The sequence below is a fragment of the Solanum dulcamara genome, chromosome 2 (genome assembly GCF_947179165.1).
Source record: "Solanum dulcamara chromosome 2, daSolDulc1.2, whole genome shotgun sequence".
Taxonomy (NCBI): domain Eukaryota; kingdom Viridiplantae; phylum Streptophyta; class Magnoliopsida; order Solanales; family Solanaceae; genus Solanum; species Solanum dulcamara.
The window spans coordinates 18,584,130-18,610,600 of record NC_077238.1 but is presented as its reverse complement, the minus strand read 5'-3'; the positions used below and the strand labels follow the sequence as shown (position 1 = coordinate 18,610,600).

Here is a 26,471-nt window from a genome sequence, read left to right as displayed (position 1 = left end):
AAGGAGGATAATTTTTGAACCATTTCTAATACATTAAGGGTATTTTTGAACTTTTTTGATATTTAATAATATAATAGCAATTTTATCCAATCTTTTGCTAATTCTAACTCAAAATTGAGCTTAAATTGGCTCCAACTTGAAACCCATTTTCAAATCCAAATTAACCCCAATCCGAATGACCCAATGTGTGTTTTAATCGTAGTCGTCCGTAATTTCTGATCGAAAGGCCCCGATCATCTCTAGACTCCCATTGTCTCAGGTGTCTCTCGTAGTATCGCTAGTCGCTAGTGGCTGCAGCAGTACGACGAAGGCGACGCTCCACAACAGAAGGACGGGGCTTTATCACTACATCAGTACGGAGTTCTCTTCATCCTCTCCATATTTGTTAATACTCAAATTGCAGATATTTTTCGTTTTCTGTTTTGGGTTTCTTCTTCTTCTACAAAATTAAGTTGAGATTAGCAATGGATGGTTAATCAAATTGCTTTGCAGAATGTGTGTCAAGTATATTTTGTATGGATTTTAATGGCTAATTCTTGACATGAGTTTATATTGAGCTTATTGTTAATTGGTGAAGTGCTTATCTATCCTTCACTTTTGGTAGCTGGTGGAACCCTGAAGCTTGAATTGCTATCATAATTGATAACCATCTTTACTAACAAATCTTGAATTGAGTCCTGTAACATATTCTTGATATATTAGATTAGCAACAATTAACTCCAAATATAGGGTGCTAAACTTACAAGCTAAAGAAATTTTATGTAACAAACATAGAAAGATATGTTCTTGCGCAAGCCCCATATATCTGCATTTACTTTTCGCAAAAGTGGTGGATTCTAGTAATTTCAAGATCTCTTAAAGTTTGTTTGGGCTATGGTAATCATCAAGAAAAAGAGAGTACACAAGTTTTTTTTGGGTTTAATCTTTGATTCTTCCGCGTTTCTTTTTGCTAGCATATTCATTCAAGTATGTGTTGTTAGGTGCGTGCACCTCCTAGTTGCTCTAGTTGCTTTATTTGTGCAAGTTCACTATTTTAGAGTGTTGTAACAGTGGTTTTGGACCAACTGTTGATTACCTTGCTTTTGTGCAGTCAAAGGGGTTTCTTATCTATAGTAGAGCAAACTATTGTATCGGCTGAATCATTCTTTCTAAATCAACTGCAATTGAGGCTAGTTCCTGAATTGTATTCAGTAATATAGGAATTTGAGCAGAAAATATAAGGCATGCGGTGGGGAATGAGCCATTTAGCTGGATTTATAGTATAAATAAGAAGGAAAAAAGTAGCTACATATCTAGATGTTTAGAATGTTTATTTAGTTGGCACTTTCTTTCCCCTGTAAACAGTGTGGATAACTTTTTGGTTTTGTTGTCTCCCTGTCTTTAGCTTAGTAGAATATTTAGGGAATCTTTTGGCTGTTTCACAGGCTTAAGCCTAAGTTTGCTTCATGTTTTGTTTGAAGCAGCTTCTTTTGTTCTATTGTAACCTTGCATCTTCTTGATGCTTTTCTAATATGATTTGATTACTTTACCAAAAAAAAAAGAAGTAGCTACCTATCTGTGGACTGGTGACTTATTTTTGCTTCGATTACCGTATTGTTTGTAGTTTTACTGGTCTGTCTCCTTTCCCTTATTTTTAGCATGGGTTCTTCACTACTGTATTTTCTTTGCATACTTGATTTTGATATGCTTTACTTGAGCCGACGGTCTATTGAGAACAACCTCTCTACCTTCACTAGGTAGGGGTAAGGCTGCGTACACATCACCCTCTCTAGACCCCACTTGTGGGATTACACTGGTATGTTGTTGTTGGAAACTCTTATTCGAAATCAGTGCCTCTTTATTCCTTTTTAAGCTCCCCCCCCCAATGTTACTAATAAGGCTGTGTATGCGCCACCCTTTCTAGATCCCACTTGTGGGATTACATTGGGTATGTTGTTGTTGGAAACTCTTATTCGAAATCAGTGCCTCCATATTCCTTTTTAAGCTCCCTAAAATTCATGCTCTAGTTTGTATTACTTATTAGGGTTTTGTTTTCAGATTCCCCTTATGGGTGTTCCAATTATGATCTTTACATTTTCTGTTTGTAACTTTTTCCTTTTCAATTGTAACAGGTAATTAATTATATTTTAAATTTCAAGACTCAAGTGTGTGAAGCCAGCGTTGGAAACAACTTTATTCAAAGGTGTTCTTAAGGCAGGAAAAGAACAATGTAAGTTACTTTCTTCCTGTACCCAATTTTTTCTTCTCTTTTCTATTTGTAATACTCCACGAAATGTTGATGCTATTTTATTCTTATTTTTTTGAGGGAGGCGTTGGTTCATGTGACTTCATATGTTACACAAGACACCTCATAATTTTAGTGATAACAACTTCATATTTCAGTTTTCTTTCATTATAACAAGCTTATGGAAATTTCTGGAACTACACTATTTTAAGTAATTGTTTGGTTTGTGCTGATATATGGTTATTTTTCACAAGGGGTGCTGTTAAACTGCAACTTCCGTTGCCTAAAAGTGTTGATGGGGTCACCCTGGATCCAAATCCTGATTGGACCTTCGATACTTTATTGGTTGAGCTCAATTCGATTGAGAAGAAGCTCAATGCATCATCAAAATTTCCAATACCTTTTACAAAAACAGAATCTCGGTATGTACTTGTAATAAGGTTTCTTCGTGAAAATCACCTCAAGCTTCTTTATTTCATCTGGAAAACAAATGTTTTGTATTTTGTTCTAATCTATCTTTGCTCAGACAACTCTCGGCTTCAAAGGATAATTCTCGGAGAGGCTTTGTTATGCAAGTGTCTGATGACGACGTGGAGGATATGGACAGAGATACTAAGCATGAAGTTGATGATCATTTTCTTATGGGAGGAAAACGTTTTGCCTGTGACGAAATCTTTCTGAGGTAACTACTCAACAATTGCAAATATTAAAGTGTGTAAGAATGAGTGGATGTCAATTGAAACAGAGAAACAAGGTGTAAAATATGTTGCTATGAACGCCCTTACCCATGTTACACGTCTCACAGTTACTTGGCCATATAGCTATAGCTGTTGAAGACGCTACATGTTTATAGCAGTTACTTATTGAGCCACAGTTAGGACATAGTCATCCAATCAGGAGGAGAGGTGTGTGTGGTGGTGGTGGTGGGCACTTCATATTACCTCATAAAGTTCTTTTTGTTTTGATAGGTTCCTCATAAAGTTATTCCTATGGTTCCTTAAACTCATGGACTTCATGTAGTACAGCAAGTCATAAGCCATCGTGTTGCAAGTGTGTTTTATTTATTCTTGATTAATGCTTAATGCAGCATTTTCACGTTATTTCAGTGATAGCGACCAATCTGAAGAAGGCCTAAACATCGAACATCAATGTGATCTAATGGATAAAGTGGGATACGTGGAAAGTGCTTTATCTGAGTTAGCTCATGACCATCAGCTTACTGTTGCGGTTGGTAACTTAAGTTATATGCTTCGTTAACTTTCTTTGATCATACCCCAGCCTTGCTTCACTTAGGAAACAATAAGATATTAAACCCAATTTCTTTCTATTGCTACCTTACAACAGGAGGAAATGAGAGATCAACTATCAGCACTTGAAGCTGAGTTGATGGATGAAAGTGAGAAGCTTGCCTCCACACTAGAAAGAGTTGAGAGAAACACTGAAGCTCAAAGGGAAATGAACAGAAAATTCGACATGCAGTACCAACGTAAAATGTAAGGTGTATTATTCTTATTTTGCAAGGAAAAGCTTGTTTCTGCATTAAGTTTTATTTATCATGTTTAAACATTTTTCTCATTGTTCAATGATGTATAAGGTAGATGTTTCTCAGTGGGTTAAATTCAATGTCAATAGATGATTAAGCAGGAAGCTTGGCAGACAACAAACGGTGGTCTGCTGGAACTAATGGAAAATTTGTCTATTTCACTATTTGGCCACTAAAATCGGAATATTTGTTTTATCCATACTGTGGATTTCACTTCAGCTTTTGCTCTAGCAATTAGTGCCAATGGACGTAATGCATCTTTTTTTCTAATAGAAAAGACTGCTGAAGACCTGCCAAACAAATCTCAATTATTTTAAATAGAAGCTGGTTCATAATGAATTCATTTGCAAATAATTCACTGAAGGATGGTAGATTGACAACTAATCTTGAACCACAGGAGTAATGTGGTTTAGTTGGGCAATGAAAGTGAGTGCGTTCATCTTTTCTTGTTGACATGAAAATTACACATGAAGGTGTAAAACAGATACAGGGGTATGGCCAGCGAGCCGAGTTTCTGTTTAAAGGGGGCACGTAAGCATGTCACTTTGATTGCAAGTGGTTGTTTTTGATACAAACTACATGCATGCCCTTGTTAGCAGTTGAGGAATGCACTCTCAATGCGATACTTTGTGACTGATAAACATTAACTTTTTTTTTGATGTTTCTTGTTCACTCTATTCTCCTTAGGAGTACCCAGAGTTTGAAGTTTAATCACCATTTCCATGTTCTTACAGTTTTACGTTTAGTGGGGATGTGCTTTTGACTTTATTGTATTAGTATAGTGCAGAAGCACTTGATGATCACCTAACTACCGTACAAAGGGATCACGAACACAGATCCCAAATTGAAGAAAGGAGAATAAGAGATGATGCAGCTCGTGAAGAGGCCAAGAGGAAAGACAAAGCTCTTCAAGAAGAAAAAGCCCGGCAAGAAAGGATTAGAGCAGAAGCCAAGGTTTGTGCTTTTAACTATCCAGAGAGGCGCACTATGTTATATTCTCATTGGAAATTGTCCCATATGCTTAGCATAAAAGTTTCTTCAAGAAGAAAAGAGTTTAGAAAGAAATCTTTATTTATCCAATTGCATTTCTGTCACCTGTTGTCTTGTGATTTCTTAAGATTTTACAAAGTTAAATATTTGTGAGAATCATCACTAAACGGGAAAGTAATTGTGCTTGTGTTGATTTTATAACTTGATACTTATTGATGCTGCTTTTTTCTCTTGGGGCATACTTCTGTAATTGCTAATGCTCGCATTCCCCTGGTTCTAGCATCCCTGGTTTTCTTGTGAAATCTGGCTGCTTATTTGTCTCCCCTCATGCTGCATCTGTTGCAGAATGCAGTTATCTGAACTATTAACTCACACTTGTTTTTAAGAGTAATTTGTGATTTGCACCCCTAATGTATGCACTCATTTGTGGCTTACACCTTATTCTATTTTATTTAATGATTTGCACCCTAATCTCCATAATTTATTGCAAGCCCATAAAAAGACACTTTTTCAATAGTTGACAAAAGGGTAAAATAAAAAAACACTATATAAGAAAAACATAAAAAATAAAAAAAGCAACTGTATGATCAACACCCACCTATAAGAACCATTTCATGTGTTCTTCTCCTTTTTGCTACGAAAACACTGCTAAAGTACAAGGGAAAATTGTACTTTTGGGAATTATGGTTTGTCTATAATTTTCGAGGGAAGAAAAATACCTAAAATCGATAAATAGCTTCAAAGTTTCTCAACATATATGCAACGCCAACGGAAGTAAATCTTCAGGGAAGAAAATTTCACTCTAGAAAAGTCTAAAAAGTACGTATATTTCAGTGGCTGCAATTGCAAGGGAAATGCTGAGACTTATTTAACATATGTTAACTTGACTGCTACCAACGGCAAAAATTAAAACTCAGAGCCCGTTTGGATGGGCTTAAAAAAGTAACTTTTATGTATGAAGTGCTTTTAGAACTTTGAAGTGCTGAAAGTTATTTTTATAAATAAGCAGTTAAGTGTTTGGATAAAAGTGCTTAAATGAGGAAAATGAGGTGAATTTTAGGGTTAAAAGAATAAAAAGGGTAGTTTGGGAATTTAGTTAAAATATAAGGGATCTAAAAGTAATTTCCATGGTCAAAGAAAATGACTTTAAACACTTAGAAAAAAAAAGTTAGGAATTCTAACTTTTCATTTTTGACTGACTTTAAGAACTTTATGGCTTAAAGTTAGCATTAAGCAAACACGTCCAAAAGCTAAAAAGAGGCTTTAAGTTGGTTGGGCTCTCAAATGGTTATTTTGTCTTTCCATTCTCTGAGTGTGGCAATATTTCTCTCTAAAAAGATCTAAATTAAGAGGAATTGAAATCTTTGTTTATGGAAGACAGAGAAACTTTGATTCTTTGAGTAGAGTAACGTTGCACAGGGAGAAGAGACTTGAATTCCTTGAAAGAAGAAATGTCTGTTAGTATTCAAATACAGTTTTTTTATCACATGATTAATTTTTTGTTTGTTTTTCTTATATTGTGTTTTTCTATTTATCTTTGGTAAATTTCGAAACAGTGACTTTTTATGGGTTTGCAATAAATTAAGGAGATTAGAGTGCAAACCATTAAATAAAATAGGATAAGGTGTAAGTCACAAAAACATATACATTAGGGGTGCAAATCACAAATTACTCTGTTTTGAACGATTCTGGAAAGAGTTGAAGCAGTTTTGTAATTGAATGTTCTCCTTTTGGGTAATGATAAGTTTCATTCCATCAGGTGCAGGCTAGGCTGGAAGCTGAAAGAGTTGAAAAGGAAAAAGCCGCAGCACTGGAAGCTGAGAGGAAAGCAGCAAAAGAAGCTGCAGCTGCGTCGGAGAAGGAGTCATCTGAGTCATTGACGACTGCTCCTTCGGAGGCTAGCAAGGTTTCAAGGGATGTCACTAGTCAGCCTGTGAGACCCATATCTGATGGGCAGAAACATTCAGCAGGTATTTGACCGTCCTACTCTTCTTCTTTTTATTTTTTCTCAATCATTTCAAATAAATAACAACTTAAGCAAAATGCTCTATGCATAGTCTTAGAGGAGAAACCTAATCAGTGCTTTAATTATAATCCTTATGGGTAAATTAATTTTGATTCCTTATATACAGAGTTGGACATAAATAGTCCTTTAACTTAGTAGAAAATGAGAACTTTTGATCCAGGGCTTGATTGGAGGCTATTCTCTGATGGAAAAGATAACTGAATTTAAAAAATGGGAATTAGGGTAATGGAAAAGAGTAACTGTGAAGATAAAACTCCAAGAAACACTCCAGAAATATACTCATGAAATGTTCTTACCTGGGATTGTCTGTCTCAACTGTTCACACCCATGCTTTTGGACATAATAAGCAGGTGACTGATCAGTATATATGTGTCTGATGAACATTGTCAAAAAACAAATATACGTTTCTGACGAACCAGTGGCGTTTCACAATTCACCTTGACGCTGTGAAACTTCTTTGTGGCCAAGGGCCATGCAATTACATTTTGCCAGTTTATGAGAACCAATGCCGATGGAGTGCATGATGAAGCAGAGATACAACTTGATCTGACGTAGAACTAGTGTTGTTTGAATTGTTCGTCAACAAGTCGATTGATCTGTTCGAAGAGAGAAACATGGATATGAAGATATCATTTCACTGACGTTGCCTTCCTTGCTACTGCTAACTGAATAAAGTGGACTTCCTTTATTTTCATAGGTGTAGTCAAGCTTAAAAGTATCCAAAAAAAGAGATCTTTCTTACCAGTAACCAGATCATTTGACTAGAAAATTATGTTCCCATCTCCAGTTCTAGGCAAAATATATTCAGTCTTCTTTCTGCAAACAGAAGTGCTCTGTCAATGCCATCACCAGGCTCTCAGACTCCCCTTTTTGAAAGTTACCTCCTAGTAGTTTTCCTCCTTTTGCAACGTTTAAATATCCAAGAAGATGAAAATGGCCAAAGAAGAAAAAGAAAAAGAAAACGAAGAGACTGATAGAGGGTGCTCCTTCTGAGATCAATAAGGACAAAAACTGAATCAAAAACAAAAGAGTAGTCCAGAAAGACTTAAAGTGAAGGATGAGAAAAAGAAAAAGTAAAACATTGATGGCCATATACATGTTAGATGTGTAACATGTACACATTAACACATATTTTGAGTTGAGTTTATAAAGAAAAAAAATAAAAAAAGCACTGTTAATGAAAGAAATTTCAAGAATGCAGCTTCAATAGTTTCCGCCTCTTGGAATCGAGTATCTGTGCATTCAAATTTGATTAGGTAAGAGTTCGTCTCTATCTTCGTTTGATGTTTCTTTTCAGCTGGAGCAATTTAACCCCTCTAAATGATGTTGTTCCTCTTGTAGATTTCATTAGCTCCCTGTCTTTAGCTTAGCAACCAAATTTTTGCTCATTTAGGGAATGGCTCAATGCTCTATCTGTAGATTTTGTATCTAGGAGCTTTTCCTAATTTCTCTGTGCTGTTTTCAGCATCTTCTTGATGCCAATCAATATAACAATTACTTCATCAAAATAATAATAATAATAATAATATTAGTAATATCGATCTATCTTTACCTTTATCAAAAACAAATATTACTAATATCGAAACAAACGATTAAGTATGCATGCACTCGTTATAATTTGCTAATACATATGCCGTGCTTAGAATAGATATCTTTTGGTTAGATAGCACGTAGAAACATAATTCTCTAGCTTGATAATCTCAGCAACTGTTAAGTGAATTTCCACGAGCTAATACCTGCGGCTTTTTTCTAACCCTTGGCTTCTAGAAAGGGATGTTTCTTTACAGTGTTGTCTCTTTCCCATTAGTTCCATTTGTCCTATTAGTTCTTTTAGCCTTAGCCTTTAGGTGTTATCTTTTCTGGTAGTGTCTCTTGAGAATGTTATATATAAAGGACCAAATAAGATCTACCCTATATTTAAGGGACTATTTTGGGCTTTTTTACAATAGTCTACTATAAAAAGTTATTGTCAAAACTTTTACTACTTGTAGAGTCAACTGGATTATATCCTTTTAACAAATAGTGTATGATACCCTAACCTCCAGCTGCCAAGATGAAACATGTAGGTGTTTTTTTTCTTCCTGTTTCTAGTGCTTGTAATCTATGTCTTGATTTCAACTTTGCAATTTCCATTAAGCAGGAAATACAATCAGGGTGACAGAAAATGCTCAAAAACTGGAGGAGAAAAGATTGGCCGTTTACAATGAACTAGCTGCGCAGAATGAAGCACTGGGATTGGGTTCAAACAAGGTAACCTTGCAAATCAATTTCTGAAATTTCATTCCAGATTTATTGGACTATTATGCTTCTTGCTGCATAAAGTGAAGTGTTCTTTGCTGAGGCTTGGGAATGGGGGGTTTCTAAACAGTTGGGCATCAACAGAGTGTATTAGTCAAAAAACTAATCTCTATTGTATTCTCCCTTGTGGGATATCCTAAAATATGTGACACCATTTTATTAATATTGTTACTCGATTCTACTTTCACAATTTTATAAATCATTGAACTAGTAGAATTACATGGATGTGATATGCTATATGAGACTAACTTTTCAACTACTGGTTTTATATTCACTTTCACAACTCCTAATATTTGTTTAAAGAAAAGTCAATTAACATCTTAAACTCCATGGTCAGTGAAGTAGTGTCACATTTCATGTATCATGTAACAGAGAAAGTATTCACTTTGAAAGTTAACTATTCCCTGCTAGCATAATCATTGACCAATCCAATTATGCTCTGGGAGTTGTTGGTCCAAGTTCTTAGAACTTCTTACATTTAATTATGCGATCCTTGCATGTCTGGGAAACTAATTGAGACATTTTGACAAGTGCATTTGAATCTTCATATAGATGAAATAACAAAACGAAGAGAAATAATGGTGTGCTGGTCACGGTAGGTTTTGGAGTCCTCTATCCTCCATTGTGCACCTCCTCCCACGCACATCCACTCTGAACTCATAATTGAGAAGTTGTTTCTAATTGATTCTCGCTCTTCTAGGTCTGTGGAAGACTTTCTTTCTTGAGATTGATTTAAACGTTACTAGATGTGTCATGTTGTTACTTGGTGTGTTTGATTAATGCTCTTTAATTTTGGCAATTTGCTTTTTGAGTGTAATGTTCAAAACTTGCTTGTTTAGTTGGATTGTGATCAGATGCATTTTTCTGTTACTTGATGTGTTGAAATATTATGTTCCATCCTAGTGTACAGAGCTTTGGGTTGGACTTCTATTTATGATCCTAAGGATGTTAATTTGGCTCAAGTAATTACTGATATTCTACAGTTCAACACAAATTCTCTGTTCTTAACAGGCTTACCGAAAATGTGAAATGGAAATAGCCAGACGAATCAGAACTATCACTGGTTCAAAAGAAAATGTCAGGTATCTGGATACCTATTTCTTGGATTATTAACCCTATCTCCTATAGGTTTAATATTTTTTTTAAAACCATTATCTATCTTCCATATTTAAGTCACGCTTTTAGTTGCTTTGACGTGCATATTCAAACTATTTTTGGGAATAAACTTCAAAGAGACGGAAGCTCTATATTGCTGTTTGATACGTATATACTACTTTTCCCTATGCAGAGTGAAAGCAGATGAATTAATTAAGCTAATTAGTGGTTCAACATGTCCACAATCCATTAGCATTGCAATGTTCGCGCAGAAGGTAATATCCTGAAGTAGTTCTTTAACTGGGGTTTCGTCTTTCGTCTCTCGTTGTCTCTTATGATTTTGTTTTTACTTCTTTTGCATTTTCCTATCCTCTTTTCGAGAGGGCGGGGGATGATGGTGGGGGTTTGTGATTTGCATGTGCTTGTAGAAAATTTTGGGTTCTTGATGTAGCAGTTGAGTTGTGTATATTGAATATATTCTACTATTGGAGCTTTGTGTAAACCATATAAGGTATTTACTGTGATTCTGGTTTTCACTTTTATAGGTGGTGTATCTGTGTGTGAACCCTACAGGAAGCTTTAACAGTGCAGTCTATGCTTATGGTCGTGTAATTGTCCATGTTACATCAAAGGTAATTATGGTATTGTTCTTAGTCTTCTTGCTATTATAGGTCCATGATAGTTCTTGTCTTATAAGTAGGAGCTGACGTCAATAACTGAAGAAAGCAATAAAAGTTTTTTTGTTCCTTCACTGGCAAGGAGTAAAATACCAACATGCTCCCTCGAAAACCAGTCTTGCCTCAATCCTAAATTGAATATCATATTTTGATTTCACAATGGGGGTGCTTGTTTTTTCATACTAACTTTTTTTTTTGTTGATAAAGTTAACATTTTATAGACATCAATAAAATGTGAGTAATTACATCAGGAGTATACAATAAGCAAAACCAAAAGATCTATCATCTATACCCCTCCTAAACTATCTAAAAAGTGAGTAATAGCCTCTGTGGGAAATATAGGAGAAAAATATTATTGAATTGTGTAAGAACAATAATACACAAAGACCCCATTTATAGACACTATAAAACAATCATTTTTCAAGTAGGATACTATAAACTATTCCTATTCTAAGTAGGATTGTGTACATCTATTCCTATTCTAAGTAGGATTGTGCACATCTATTCCTATTCTAACACTCCCCCTCAAGTTGGTGCATACAAATCATATATACCTAGCTTGTTACAAATATAATTAATACGAGGACCGGTGAGGGACTTGGTGATGATATCTGCAAGTTGATCACTTGACTTCACAAATTTTGTAATAATATCTCCTGAGAGTATCTTTTCTCTGACAAAGTGACAATCAATTTCAATGTGCTTAGTCCTCTCATGAAACACTGGATTTGATGTGATATGAAGGGTTGCTTGATTATCACACATAAGTTCCATATGGTCGGTTTCTCCAAATTTTAGTTCTCTTAGCAACTGTTTGATTCAAACTAGCTCAGTAGTTGCTACAACCATTGCTCGATATTCTACTTTTGCACTAGATCGAGCAACCACACTATGTTTCTTACTCTTCCACGACACCAAATTACCTCCTACTAAAACACAATATCCGGAAGTAGAATGTCTATCAGAGGGTGATCCTGCCCAATCATCATTTGTATATCCAGTGATATGCTCATGGCCGTGATCCTTGAAGAGTAGTTCTTTACCGGAAGCTGACTTTATATATCGCAAAATACGAATAACTGCTTCCCAATGACTATCACAAGGAGAAGTCATAAACTGACTTACAACACTAACAGGAAAAGAGATGTCAGGTCTAGTGACTGTGAGATAATTCAACTTTCCAATCAGCCGTCTATACCTTTCAGGATTGCTGAGTGGCTCCCCCTGTCCTGGAAGGAGTTTAACATTTGGATCCATAGGAGTGTTAATGGGTCTACATCCCGTCATTCCTATCTCCTCAAGAATGTCTAAGGCATATTTGTGTTGAGAAATAACAATACCTTATCTAGACTGAGCAACCTCAATACCTAGAAAATACTTCAGTCTACCGAGGTCTTTAGTGTGGAAATGCTAAAAGAGATATTGCTTCAAATTAGTGATACCATCTTGATCATTGCCAGTGATAACGATATCATCAACGTAAATAACTAAATAAATACATAGATTTGGTACAGAATGCCGATAGAAGACAGAGTGATCAACTCCACTTCGAGTCATGCTAAACTGTTGAATTATTGTGTTGAACTTCCCAAATCATGCTCGAGGAGACAGTTTCAGACCATAGAGTGACTTACGCAATCGACATACAAGGGTACTAGACTCCCCCTGAGCAACAAAACTAGGTGATTGCTTTATAAAGACTTCTTCATCAAGATCACCATGCAAAAAAGCATTCTTAATGTCCAACTGATGAAGAGGCCAATGACAAACGACAACCATAGATAGAAAAAGACGGACATATGCTATTTTAGCCACGGGAGCGAAAGTTTCACTATAATCTAGCTCAAATATCTGAGTATACCTTTTGGCAACAAGGCGAGTCTTCAGTCGATCCACCTGACCGTCTTGGCCAATTTTGACTGCATAAACCCAACGGCAACCAACAGTTTATTTACTTGCAGGAAGGGAAACAAGCTCCCAAGTAACACTCGTATGTAAAGCAGACATCTCATCAATCATAGCCTGCCTCCATCCAGAATGAGAAAGTGCTTCATCTGTAATGTAAAGCTGACATCTCATCAATCGTAGCTTGCCTCCATCCAGAATGAGAAAGTGTTTCATCTGTAGTCCTAGGAATGGAAATAGAGGACAAAGATGATACAAAGGCATAATGTGGTGAGGGTAAACGATGACAACTCAAGAAAGTATAATGTGGGTTAGCATTTCGAGTGGATCATATACCTTTTTGAAGTGCAATTGGTTGGCTAGGAGGAGGCGATAGGAGACTACATAATTGAGCATCAACCTTCACCCATTGTGGTTTAGGTTTTGCATCTTCCTCGCTAGCCTTCCCCTTTTCATCTACCACACAAGCATTATTTGCTTGTTTGTTAAGTGATCTTGAACACCTTGACCCTTGCACCACAGCTCAACCGAAGAAGCCCAAGCTAAATAGTTTGAACTTCCCATTAATGGTTCTGAAGTGATTATGGGGGTTGAATTTCCAATCCCCATATTTTTGGAACCGAAAACATCACACCCAAGAGACATGGTGTGAAATTTGTCTTGAAAACAACAAAAAACACGGGATTACAGAGATTTGGTTGCCGGAAAATTTGGATCTCACCGGAAGCAGCCTGGAATTCCCCAGAACCCTAATTCCGGCGCACCATGTGAGAAATATAGGAAAAAAATATTATTGAATTGTGTAAGAACAATATTACACACAAACCCTATTTATAGACACTATAAAACAATTTTTTTCCAAGTAGGATACTATTTACTATTCCTATTCTAAGTAGAATTGTGTACACCTATTCCTATTCTAACAACCTCCACCTCTGTGGGGAGGACATGGTTACACCAAAAATAAAGGGTTATAAGGCAGTTCAACTTCAAACTCTGGAAAGGGATGCTCTTGTTTTCAAAGTGTGAGAAATATATGAGAAAAATATTATTGAATTGTGTATCTATAATATTACACAGAGACCCTATTTATAGACATTACAATACAATCCTTTACCTAGTAGGATATTATTTACTATTTCTATTCCTTTTACTATTCCTATTCCTATTCCTATTTTAAGTAGGATTGTATATACCTATTTCTATTCTAACACAAAGCATCTCTGGTCCATTCCCTTCCAAATTGTCCACCAAATGCAAGCAGGGACAATCTTCCATCTCTCCTTGTGACCTGACATATCCCCTTCTCTATTCCAACATGCTAGGAAATCTGAGGTGTGTCTTGGCATGGACCAGCTGATACCCCTCAAATTCAAAAAAATCTGCCACAATTTCGCTGTCACTCTGCAATGGAGGAAAAGAAGGTTTGTTGTCTCTGTTTCTATTTCACAAAAAAAGCACCTGGAGCATAACTGCCTTCCCTTTTTCATTAGATTGTCCTGAGCTAGTGCTGCTTCCCTGGCTACCAACCAGGTGAAGCAAGCTACCTTGTGAGGTACATTAATTTTCCATATCATCTTTCAAAGCCATGGTAGAAGCATTCAGCTGGCCTGTCAAGATGTCTATAAGCTGATTTTACTGTGAACTTCCCATTGTTGGCCCTCACCCATGGTAAACTGTCCTCATTTGTGTTAAGGTTGTTTGCCTGCTCCAAAGACTGAAGAAATTTGATAATTTGTCTATTTCCCAGTCATTCAACATTCTCCCAAAAGATAAATTGCATCCTTTGTTGTCTCTGACTTTTGCTACTGTTGCTTCCTTCTGTTGGTTTATATTATAAATCACAGGATGCAACTGTTTCAGGGAGTGTTGTCCAACCCACACATCATTCCAGGAGGATGTCTTCCTTCCATTTCCTATATCAAAATTAACCCATATTGTAGGCCACAAATTCCTGATTGTTCTCCATAATCCTACCCCATAGGGGCTTCTGACTTCCTTAGTAATCCATAAGTCCTCTATTACATATCTGGAGATTGTAACATCTTTCAACAGTGTTTTACAGAAACAAACCTCCATAGCCACTTCAAGAGAAGACTCTGTTTTGAACTTTGAGATTCTTTATGCCCATTCCCCCTTCTTTTTTGTCGTTTAACACCGTATCCCATTTCACCAGATGATATTTCTTTTCCCCCTCCATTTCCTTGCCATAAAAAGTTTCTTCTGATGGAGTTTAACTTCTTTAAAACACTCCTTGGCATAGGGAATAAAGACATCATGTAGGTTGGCATAGCATCAAGTACACTATTAATTAGTGTCAATCTTCCACCCAAGCACAGGTATTGGCTTCTCCAATTTACCAGTTTTTTTTTTTACACTTCTCCACCACTGCATTCCATATGTTCTTTGATTTATTCTTTGCTCCCAGAGGCATCCCTAGGTAGGTGGTAGGCATTTCTCCCACTTTACCTCCTAGGGTGCCAGCCAATCTGTTGATTTCTGGGACTTCATTCACTGGGTAGACAAAACTTTTACCCCAGCTTATATGTTGTCCAGAAACAGCTTCAAACAGTATAAATATGATCCTCAGATGCTTTAGTTGTTCTTCCTCTGCAACACAGAATACTAGGGTGTCATCAACATATTAAAAATGGGAGATAGATAAGCCCCTGGTGTCACTATGATTCATCCAGAACCCCCTGATCATGTTATTTGATCGTGCTGTTTTCAACATGTCACTTAGTCCTCCCATAGCTAGGATAAAAAGGAATGTGGAGAGGGGATCCACTTGCCTTAATCCTCTTTCATAGGGAAAGAAACCAGAGGGAGTACCATTTATTAAAATTGAGATTTTGACTGTTCTCACACAATACTTCAACCAATTTATCCACCTATTTCCAAAACCCATCCTCTCCAATGTGTTCCACATAAAGTCCTAGTTGAGATGATCATAGGCCTTTTCTATGTCCAGCTTACATAGAATCCCAGGAACTTCAGTTATTTTCCTCACATCCACACATTCATTGGCTATAAGTATGGCATCCATGATTTGCCTACTCTTGATGAAAGCCAATTGATGTGTATCCACCAGCTTTGACATCATTTTCTTTACTCTTTCTGTTAGGACCTTGGATATGATCTTGTAGACACTGAGCTGATGGGCCTGAAGTCCTTCAAATCTGATGCACCCATCTTTTTTGGGATCAAGGCTATAAATGTAGCATTAAAGCGTTTTTCAAAGTAGCCTTGACTATTGAAGTTCTGGATGGCTGCTATCGCTTCTACCTTCACCACCTCCCAGCACTGTATGGAAAAAGCCATGGTAAAACCATCTGGACGAGGAGCCTTGTCTCCTGCACAATCAAAAGCACATTATTTGATTTCCTTTCCTCCAAATAGACTTTGAAGGAGGAGGTTGTCTTCTTCATTGAGCATAGCTTGTTCTCTGGGACTGAATTGAGGTCTCCAGTGTTCATTCTCTCTGTAAAGGTTTTGGTAGAAGCCTATTATTTCCTCCCTAATTGTTGTTGAGTCTGTAACATTAGATCCATTAATTAGAAGACTATCAATGTTGTTACATCTCTTGTGACTGTTTGCTATTCTGTGAAAAACATTGTGTTTTTATCACCCTCTTTCAACCATACAGCCCTGGATCTTTGCCTCCATGCTACTTCCTCCCTTTTTGCCACTTCCTCAAACTCTACTGTTTGAACAACCCTCAGATATGACTCATCTTCAGACAAGCACCTTTGTTCCTGGATCACATCTAAATCATAAAGCTGATTTAAGATGTTCTGTTTCTGTAAACCTAGATTACCTTGTACAGTTTTGCTCCATTTCCTCAGCTTTACTTTGAGAGCCTTCAGCTTACAAGCTAGAATGTAATTTGGTCTACCTACAAAAATTTCCGAGTCTCACCACCCCTTAACTCTCTCTTTGAAATTTTCAGTTTGCAACCACCAATTTTCGAACTTAAAATAAGACTGTGACCTCTCCCAGTTTCCAATTCTAGTAACAGCGGGTTATGGTCTGAGGTAACTGTAGGCATAATTGAAAGATATCTCCCATTCTTCTGAGAATAGGAACCTATCCAATCTCACTGCTGTGACATGCCTATCTCCTTTTCTCCAAGTGAAACTTCCACCTGTGAGTGGTGGGTCTTTTAATTCCACGTCCTCAGTGAGCTCTGAAAAATCCTACATCACTTTGGTGATTCTGTTACAGTTCTTCTCAGAAGGGAATCTCACAACATTGAAGTCCCGGCAATCGTCCAGGGGCAATTAAATATACTCTTTACTGTTCCCAGCTCCCACCATACCTCTTCCCTTTCCTCTCTGTTATTTGGAGCATAGACACCTGAGAAGTGCCTGCTAAAATCCTCCTGTGTTTTGCCCTTAAATCGTAGTAGTACAGTAAGCCCCTACATCACAAACTTCTCCCTCCCTTATGTTGGTGTCCCACAGAATGATAATCCCCCCTTTGGTACCTCTGGCTTCCATCTGTGTGTAATTTACCCTTCTCTTGGCCTAGAGTGCTTTAATTGTCTCCCTTATGTGTCACCTCTTAATTTAGATTCTTGTAAATAGTAGACATCTGCCCTCTATTTGTGTACCATGTTCTTTATCATCCGCCTCTTCCCAGGATCATTGAGGTCTCTCACATTCCACAACACTATGTTAACCTTAATTAAGATTGTTCACAAAACACCCCCCTCTGCTTCTTGTTCCAAATCTAATAAAGTTGCTGCTTAGTTCCAGGTTTTTAAGCTCCTTTGGGATCTTTTCTTTCGGAGTCGCTGGCACTATTGCACCTAAGACCTCTTCTGTTACTTGTCTTTTGCTATCAATTTTCATGAACAAATTCGAAGCCAACTCCTCACAGCCTTGATAGTGGACTCCAAATTCCTTAGTTTAATTATATTTTGTTGGACCCACATGGGGATCGTCTTCTCTGATTCTGTTGTGCCTTCATCCACTGTTGTGTTGAGAGGTAAAATATCCTCTACTGCGTCATCCCCCTCCTCCTTCTCTTCTAACTGTAAGTTCTCCACCGCATTTGTAGCCAAGTTTTCCTTGTTTTCCATCTGAATGATAGACATTGCATCATCATCAATTTGCTTTTCGGCCAGATCAAGACCATTGTAAGCCTCATCGATGTTTCCTGGACTAATTACTAACCCGTCTTCTATCACCATTGACGATAGTTTATTAGCTTGTATATCAGTATGGACTGGGTCTGAGGTCTTTATTGCATTAGGCCCAACTCTGTTGTTGTAGTTTCTGCTGAACTGGGCCAATGGATCCAAGCCCAACCCTTCTTTGCTCTTTATTTGATTTTTAAGATGAAAGTCACGTGTCCAGTCAAGTGTTAGGGTTAATGTTTCAAATAAATTTGAATAACTCGCGTGTTCCTCTGTTTGTACAGCTGTTTCCAGTTCAGATAAACATATTTCAGAACTCAGTATTGTAGGTTGGTTCGAAGATTTGCCCACTGCACCAGTTCCGGCAATCTCCTTCTCTTCTCCGACATAAAATCTCATCGGCGTCTCATTCCATATTTGGATAGTGTACCCAGTTCCTTCAAGTTCGACTCTCACTTCCTTCGGGATGTTATTTCCCCAACCCTTCACTAGAATTCTCGCCCATTTTAAATGATTCCGAAGTTTTGTCTCCTCCTCCGTCCTTATGCACCCTCCGCAAAAATCCCCTACTGCCTTAAAAACCCTATCTGATCACAAGTGGAGAGGTAGCCCTACCAGTCTGATCCATGGCTGCTTGATGGCTGCTCTAGATTGAATAGCCCCAACAGTTGATGTCCACCATTGGAATTGCAGGCTCTGTTTCTTCCATGACCAGCTACCTCATGTTTTGCCGCTTTCATAGAACGGAACTCAAAGAGGAAACAATTTTTACGCATGTCGTATATGTTCAGACCATGGGCTTGATTCCAATTCGAGTTAGCCCATCTACGAATCTCCGAAAGAGTCGGGATTTCATACCCGTTGGTTAAAACCTGACCATAGAGGCTCCTTCTCAAAGGTTCATTGTGAGATAGCTAGGATTCAACCTCAATGCGTATTATATCTCCCTCTTGTTTTGTGGTCGCAGCATCTATCCCTCTGGAAGTCCATTTACTTTTCCCGACTGTTTCAGCATAAGGGATCTCCTTATCAATCAGTGTGGGAATTCTATTAGTTATCCTTGTAGCTTTGTCAGAAATGAACCTCTCTATTTTATTTGCCATAGCCCACCAACCTACATTGAATGTTATTTCTGGGACAATTAATGCTGTTCTGTTTCTGCCCTGTACGCTGATTATACTTGTGTATCTCCCCCTATTGTTTAAGTTTCTTGCACAAAATAGCTGCGTAGATAGTTCCTGTTGTTTCCATCTGCATAGAATATTGCCTTTGACCTTTGAGGCTTCTTTGAGAGTCCTACACAGCCATTCCTTTGTTTTCTGGCTAAAACTTGACCTGCTCATCCTCTTTCTTCCATGTTAAGTCCAGTCGTACCAGCTTTCTCCTCTAGAGAAGCTTCTCGAGATGTCAAAAGATTTGAGTCCCATTGCAAAATATGTTATGTCACTTTCCATGGTAGAGATCGAAAAGAGAGAAGGTAAAGGTTGTTAGTTAACACCTAAGGTCGTAACCAAGGAGACAAAGAAAAAGTTTTCAGGTGCTGATGCCACCGGAAGGGTGGTTCTACCCTCCTAGTAGGTAGGAGAGAGAACTATTTCGGTCTTCGTGCCTAAGAGCATTTTTTTTCCAGCATACATGTTTCAGCAATAGAAACTAAGCATACTAACTTTCTACATTAAACAATGTTCTCCTGAACCAAAACAAATTGGGGCCACGAATTGTCAAGCAAGCTGCCCCTCTAGTACAGTGGTTGGTTAATTGTTGTCACATTATACTTAAACTCTGTTTCTTTTTTTTATTCCACAATAAATTTAAGGGGATTTTAATTTTCACCCATTTTAAGGCTTTAAAAACTCTTAGGGCTTATTTGGTTGGGGAACAAGTTATCCCGGGATTAGTTATTTCAGGATTGTTATCTCACCCTCAGTGTGGGACAAAAATAACACTACAATCTTGGGATAACTAATCCCGGGATGAGTTATTCCGCAATTTTATCCCAACCAAACATGGGATAAACTCATCCTAAAATTAATCCCGGGATTAGTTATTCCCTATCCCTCGTACCAAACGAGCCCTTTGGAATTTAATGATATCTTTTACCCAAAAAACAAATCCAAACTCAAACCCGAAGCTAAATTTCTTAAAACCACCAAAAACAGAAATTCTTTTCTATCCAAACACAATATTCATACCTGAGTTCAAAAGGTGAATTGCGGAAAATAAAGGGGAATATCTTTGAATTTAAAGTAAAACTCAGAAATTTCTAGCCTAACGGAAATACCTTTATCCAGATTAAATGATATTTGGATGCTGTACCCTGTCTCGGTAGTAGCCTCGTACTGAACCTTTATTAACAAAATGCCTTCACTTATTTTAAAAAGTCGAAGGGAATTGAGAGGTTGTATTGATTGCGCAGGAAGGTCTCTAGGACTGTTAAACAACATAAAAATGTTTAATTTAGGACAGAGAACTTAGTGTTTGAAAAGAGATTACAAATGCGGATCAGAAAGTACTAACTAATGTGTGGATTACCATCCTTACGTATTGGTTTTCTTTTCTTCACAGGTCCCTCTTGCCATGGACATTCTCATAGCCGAGTTGAACAAAATTTGCATTTACACAGTTCCTAAGTACATTATTTACTCAGAGGTAATCAACCTTGGTATTTTCCTTAGTATTACCTGTTTGACATCAACACATCCCACTATTTTTTCCTTTCTGGGATTTTTCTTACTTGATTGTCTTGGAACATGGTTTTGCTTCTGTCAGTGCTGAAAACAGAACTGGTTTCAGACATTAGTTAACTTTCTTCATCCCATGGTTCACATCATATTTTGCTACCTCCACGTAAATAGCTTTGATGTGTTCTTTCACTTCAGGCAGCCTTCCAGTCTAAAGAAGCTTATTACAAAGCTATTGGCTATGCAGAGGAAGATGGGAAGATAGAAAGTACTGATAGTTATGTGGATCGCTTAAGTGCATACATGAAATTATATGGTGCTCTTGTTCAGGTCAGTTGCTTAGACATTTGTTACTTTAATCCTCAGGAAATCCTCAATGCTGATGTGCTGATGCTCTCATGTATCTTACTCCTTTTGGGAAAATAGGGATTTTGGTCTGAATTATTGCTTTATTCCAGTTTTAGGCCCTGGATTATTCACGTGAGCATATCTGACCAATGAAACAAAATGTGCTATTTTAGTCCAGTCACTTATTAGAACTAACAAATGTTATTTTCTACTAACGGACATATTTTTTTATCGTTACTAATGGACATATATTTGGGTTCTGTAGTTTCTCTAACAAGCTAGCCGTTCTTCCTACTTCAGTAAGCAGCGACATCAGCAGTTTCTACGCATCGATGCTTTCAACTTGATAATAAAGGGAATACCAAATGTACATATAGTTATCATAATTCGTGCCCATCATCTTTTAGAGTTGTGGTTTCAGTTTCTTGTTAGGTTCCCTTTAAAGCCTCCAAAAAGAGATCCAAATAACTTAGAGAATGTGTCTGCCCTTCAAAGTGATAATTACATAAATATTTCCACCTATATGATATTTGGAGTGGATCAGTGCTTAATTCATTCTCTACATTCAATAAAAAGCCAATGTCAGTGTGATAAGCCCATCTTCCTCCGTCGCTCCCAGGGAAAGGGACATAAAGTTGAGTATGAAAAATATAAATTGGGGACTTCTTTATGCATGAAGGGTGTACCTTACTGGTTGATATTGATTGTGATTTTTGACGAAGTGCACAAATGATGCCCTAAGGGCTTAAAGGTCTTCTAGAAGATCCATTCTGAGCTTCTGAAGGCAACAATAGCGATCTTTTCGGATTCTGATAACTCAAACCATTAGATGTGACCTTCGGATGGGGCTTTGTTGTTGATACTGCAGCCACCATTGCCACTTCTCACAATTCTTCACATCTCTCCGTAAATTTCACTCTCTCAAAAATCCTAATTCTTCAAAAATTCAGCTTAATTTGGAGTAATAAAGTGCAAAATACGAAGAGATTACTACTATCAGACCAGGAACACATTCGGCATAAGATGCCTTTTTTTTGCAATTCTAAGTACCAATACTACAGGTTATGAGCAGAGATGTATGCTGCCAGAAATGATCAAAGCCAGTTGATTGAGCTTAGCAAAACTAATATCTGTCATTTCATGTATAGGAATTTTGTTAAGGGAGTTGTTGGTGCAGAGCTTCTTTTGCCTGAGGTTTAATGGAGAAATGACAGAATCCCAAACTAGTATCCTTTTGTTGAATATGACATCCCGTTAAATTTACTTGGTGATGGGACTAAAACTGCTCATTTTGTTTAATTGGAGGTCAGATGTGCTCAGGTCAATAGTTCAAGGACAAAAAATCTCACAATATTTCAGGGACCAAAATTTCTTTTTTCCCCTACTCATTTCATATAGTAACTGATTTAGTAGTAAACTGCATTTTATGGCAGACTGAAGTTGATGGCTGCCAAAACTTGCATGGCCTCAGAGAAGGTTGGGCATGGATAGCCAGATTCTTAAATGTTTTCCCTGCAAATTTATACACCGCAGCTGCATTGCAGGCTTTTCTTGAAGTAAGTTGAAAAAGCTCTTTATTAGTTCCTCTTAAGTTGATGAAATATGGGTAGGACTTAAAAGAAAATGTCTTGGTTACCAGATGGCAGGTTTTGCTCTACACAAAAGATATAAGACACAATTCAGAAAGCTGATGGATATCATAGCTAGAGATTTTCTAACTGCATTGAAGGATCGAGGCGATGCAAAGTTGATCAAAGTGATTGTGAATCTCCGGAGTTATATAGAGTCAAATCAGTTCCTGAATGAACCCGAGGGCTGGCGCCTCAGGAGTTCCTTGGAGTCACACAATTTCACTCCAGATTCAGATCATGATCAACAGTATCGTTACCAACAGAATAGATTCTATTAGACTATTACTAGTTTTACAGAGTAGGAAATTTGGTCCATTCTTTTTTCCTTCAGTTACTGAAATTTTGTTCAAATCAGCTGATATCAATAAGATGCTTTGTTCTCAGAGTTTGAATATGCGACTGCTCCTGTATCAGTTGTATATTGTTGATTATGGTAAAAGAAAATATGTAATTGCTCTTGTATCAGTTTTGGTTGATTCTGAACCAGATTACATATGGATTCTTAGTAAATTGGAAAAAACCAGTGTTATTCTCATTCTCAATGGACCTTGCCTGCAAAGTGTAAGGCAGCCTTATTCATGTTGTGCTAAGTTAATCAATTTAAGATTGCTAATTTGTTTATGGTTGGCTAATCTTCTGTTTTGCTAGCATCATATTGAAATGATTATTTATTTTTATTCTTGTATTTTCCCTTGCTGCTACAGCTTACTGGTTTAAAAGGTTTTAAATTACACCAAGAAGGTAATGGCAGATTTGAAGTATTGCATGACTGTATCCTCTGCAGAGCTGAGAAATTTTACAGACTATTCCTCAGAATCTTTGAGATTCTTATTTCTTAAGTTCGTAGAAAGGATTTGACCAATCAAATGTGGTGGCATCGGTTGTTTTAATTCTCAAGTGTGTGTCTGTGAAAGTTTCTCTTAGCTTCCAATGATTTTTGCTTTTTCCTTTAAGATGCTAAATAGGAAATTATTTTCCCGTTGTGCTTGTGTTTATTGATTTATGTTGTCCAGACAAATATTTACATTGTGTCATTTTCCCGTTTTATCTTTCTCAAGAATCTGATTGTCTTCTTGTAATTCTTTTGTGATTTTTATGTAGTAAAATTTGAAATTAAAAGACTAAGTATATTATCATCTCTTATGTAAACAAATACAATCCTGAAAATTCTACTAAGAAAAAACAATAGAGATCAATTTATTCTATTGTTGGTTTGTTGTCAAGTTCTACGTTAAACCTACAAGTCTACTGATATTCTGTGCCTCTTTTTGCAACTCTTGCTATTTTTTATTTCTGCATTCTTTTTTGGATTGTGGTGTTTTGGAGGTTCAAAATCAAGATAGGTCCACAGATTGGGATTGGAGTTGCGTATCTTTTGGTAGGTGTGAGTTTTAGAGAAGAATGGTGTTTGATTTTGTCTGTCTAAAGGACTTTTTGTGTTGACACTTGTTCTCTTTGCTTTGTGATTTGCCAAATACTTCATTACTTGTTAGTTGTTTCAGGTTTTGAGGAGGATATGAATCTAATTAGTCCCCATGTCATGTATGTAAATAAAAAAGGAGCAAATAATTGCTATTTCTTGTTTGATGCTGGATCACATATAAAATACATAGTGAAAGCTGAAGATAAAACCAAGTGTCAAATGGCTGAAAGCCAAATATCTCATCACCCATTGTTTATGTTTCCCAGTAAGGAAAAGACAAGTTTGAGTTCAACAAAAATTGTAAGAAACGTATAGGGCACTGAATTAGAGTAAGAGTTGAGGTGTTGAAGTTGACCGTGAACGATGGTATTAGATTTACTTCAGGCTGAAATTACGGTGGATGGACTATGGAATGATTATCCCTGTCCTTACTAGAATCTAAACCAAACCACCCCTAAAAGGTTTAGTATTGTCAATTGTTTGTCTTCAATTTCAGTTTTTTTTTTCTTCTGTATGGTAATACCTAGAACAGTCTTGATGATACCAAGTAAACATTTCATATTGCATGTGATAGAGTAATAAATACAATAATATCACCTTTTTTTTTTTAAAGTTATTCGTCAAGAATACTTAATACTATTAAGTTAAAATTTTTAAGGTCTGAAATATTTATAGATATGTAAAAATTAAATATTCAACTAACAACTTATATGTAATGAGTGAATCTCTGTCCGATATAAATAGAAAAATACTACTCCCTTCGTCTCACATTAGATAGGACAACTAATTGCATTAAAAAAAGTTGCAAGAGAGGTGTTGGGGGTATTGGTGATGAAATGGTGAAGTTCAACAAAAAGAGGAAGAAAAGAAGACGACTTATGCGAAGTTGGTGGAAAGCAAGGACGGAAAGAATAAGTCGAACGAATAAAGAAAGGTATAAAATGGTGAAGAAGGAAGCAAAGTAGGCGATTATGATGGCTAAGATAGCAACTTTTGAACCCGATATGAAGAACTTGGGACAAATTCAGGAATAAAAAGTTGTACACGATAGCCAAGGAGAGAGATAAAGGCTCGAGACTTGGACCAAATGAAGTGCATCAAAGACGAGTAAGATAGTGGAGGAAGACTAATTAGGTGGAGACCGCATACTTACTTTCATTAACTCTTGAATGAAAAGGGGGACATAGACATTATACTTGGAACGTTGGAGCACTTTGAGAGACAACGGGATTTGAATATTGTATGTATATAAAGATTGAAGAGATTAATATGTCTATTCAAAGGATGATAGAGAAAGAGCAACTGTGCAAAAGAAGATTTCGATGGAGTTTTAAGAGAGCATAAAGATGACATGTTTGGAGTGGTTGACTAGGTTATTCAGTGTCATTTTTTAGACAACAAAGATATTTGAAGAATGGAGATGGAGGGTGATGATTTTGTTGCACAAGAACAATTACGATGTTCAAAATTGCAATAACTATAGGGGTATTAAATTGCTAAGTCACACTATCATAGTGTGGGAGATGGTGATGGAGTGAAAGTGAGAAATGGTATAGATATATTTGAGAAGGATTATGTTGGATGATCAACAACAGAAGTCATCCATCCAGTAAGGAAATTGGTGGAGAAGTATAATAAAAGGAAGAGGGACTTAACATATGGTGTTCATTGACTTAGAGAAGGCTTATGACAAAGTCTCAAGAGTGGTACTTTGGAGATGCTTGGAGGCTAGAGGTGTATTTGTAACTTATACTAGGGCGATTAAGGACATATATATGATGAAGCCAAGATCAGGGTGAGGACAATGAGAGGTGATTCGAAGCATTTCCCAGTCATAATGGGGATGAATTGATGCGACATATCCAAAAGTAAAATGCATAGGTGTATGTTATTTGTCGATGACATAGTGATGATTGGCAAGACTTGTAGTAGAGTTAATGTTAAGCTGGAGGTTTAAAGACAAACCTGAAGTCTATAGGGTTTATGAAGTGCCTTGGTGTATGTTATTCATCGATGGCATAGTGCTGGTTGACGAGACTCGTGGATGAGTTAATGTTAAGATGCGGGTTTGGAGGTTAACCATAAAGTCTAAAGGGTTCCTGAAGTGCATTGGTGTATGTTATTCATACTGACATAATGTTGATTAGCAAGATTTGTGGCGAAGTTAATGTTAAGTTGGAGGTTTGGAGGCAAACCATAGGACTACTTAGAGTGTAATTTCAATAATATACACAAGAGGTAAGTGTGTAAGTGAGGCTCGATACTTAAGTTATTTTCAAGAGTTCATGATTGCGTGCATCCTGCAGAACATACTTGAAAATTGTTCATCAGAGAAGTCTTAACACTACTTTCTACATAAAAATGAACTAAAAAAATACACCGTAGAAATTGAAATGGCCTGTTTTTCCTTCAACAAATATGTTTTAAACCATTTTTTCACAATTTAAAATTGAGTTAATTATATTAAACATTCTTATAATATGACTCAAT

At 36.9% G+C, this 26,471-nt stretch overlaps 1 protein-coding gene across 2 annotated transcripts; it reads left to right on the top strand.

Moving 5' to 3' along the window:
- The first annotated feature begins 160 nt into the window (after positions 1 to 160).
- LOC129880407 (mRNA export factor GLE1) lies at positions 161 to 23,093 on the top strand. Of its 2 annotated transcripts, XM_055954431.1 has the most exons (16): positions 163 to 353; positions 2,112 to 2,209; positions 2,479 to 2,646; positions 2,751 to 2,906; positions 3,331 to 3,451; positions 3,569 to 3,717; positions 4,550 to 4,721; positions 6,517 to 6,727; positions 8,924 to 9,033; positions 10,093 to 10,163; positions 10,370 to 10,451; positions 10,722 to 10,808; positions 20,464 to 20,547; positions 20,778 to 20,909; positions 22,361 to 22,483; positions 22,567 to 23,093. In XM_055954431.1, coding segments are annotated over exons 2-16 (1,938 nt in total). In that variant the 5' UTR covers positions 163 to 353; positions 2,112 to 2,207; the 3' UTR covers positions 22,837 to 23,093. The 2 variants fall into 2 exon arrangements, with proteins under 2 accessions (XP_055810407.1, XP_055810406.1); XM_055954432.1 differs by lacking the exons at positions 22,361 to 22,483; positions 22,567 to 23,093 and adding an exon at positions 22,076 to 22,354 and having other exon boundaries at positions 161 to 353.
- The last annotated feature ends 3,378 nt before the right edge of the window (positions 23,094 to 26,471 follow it).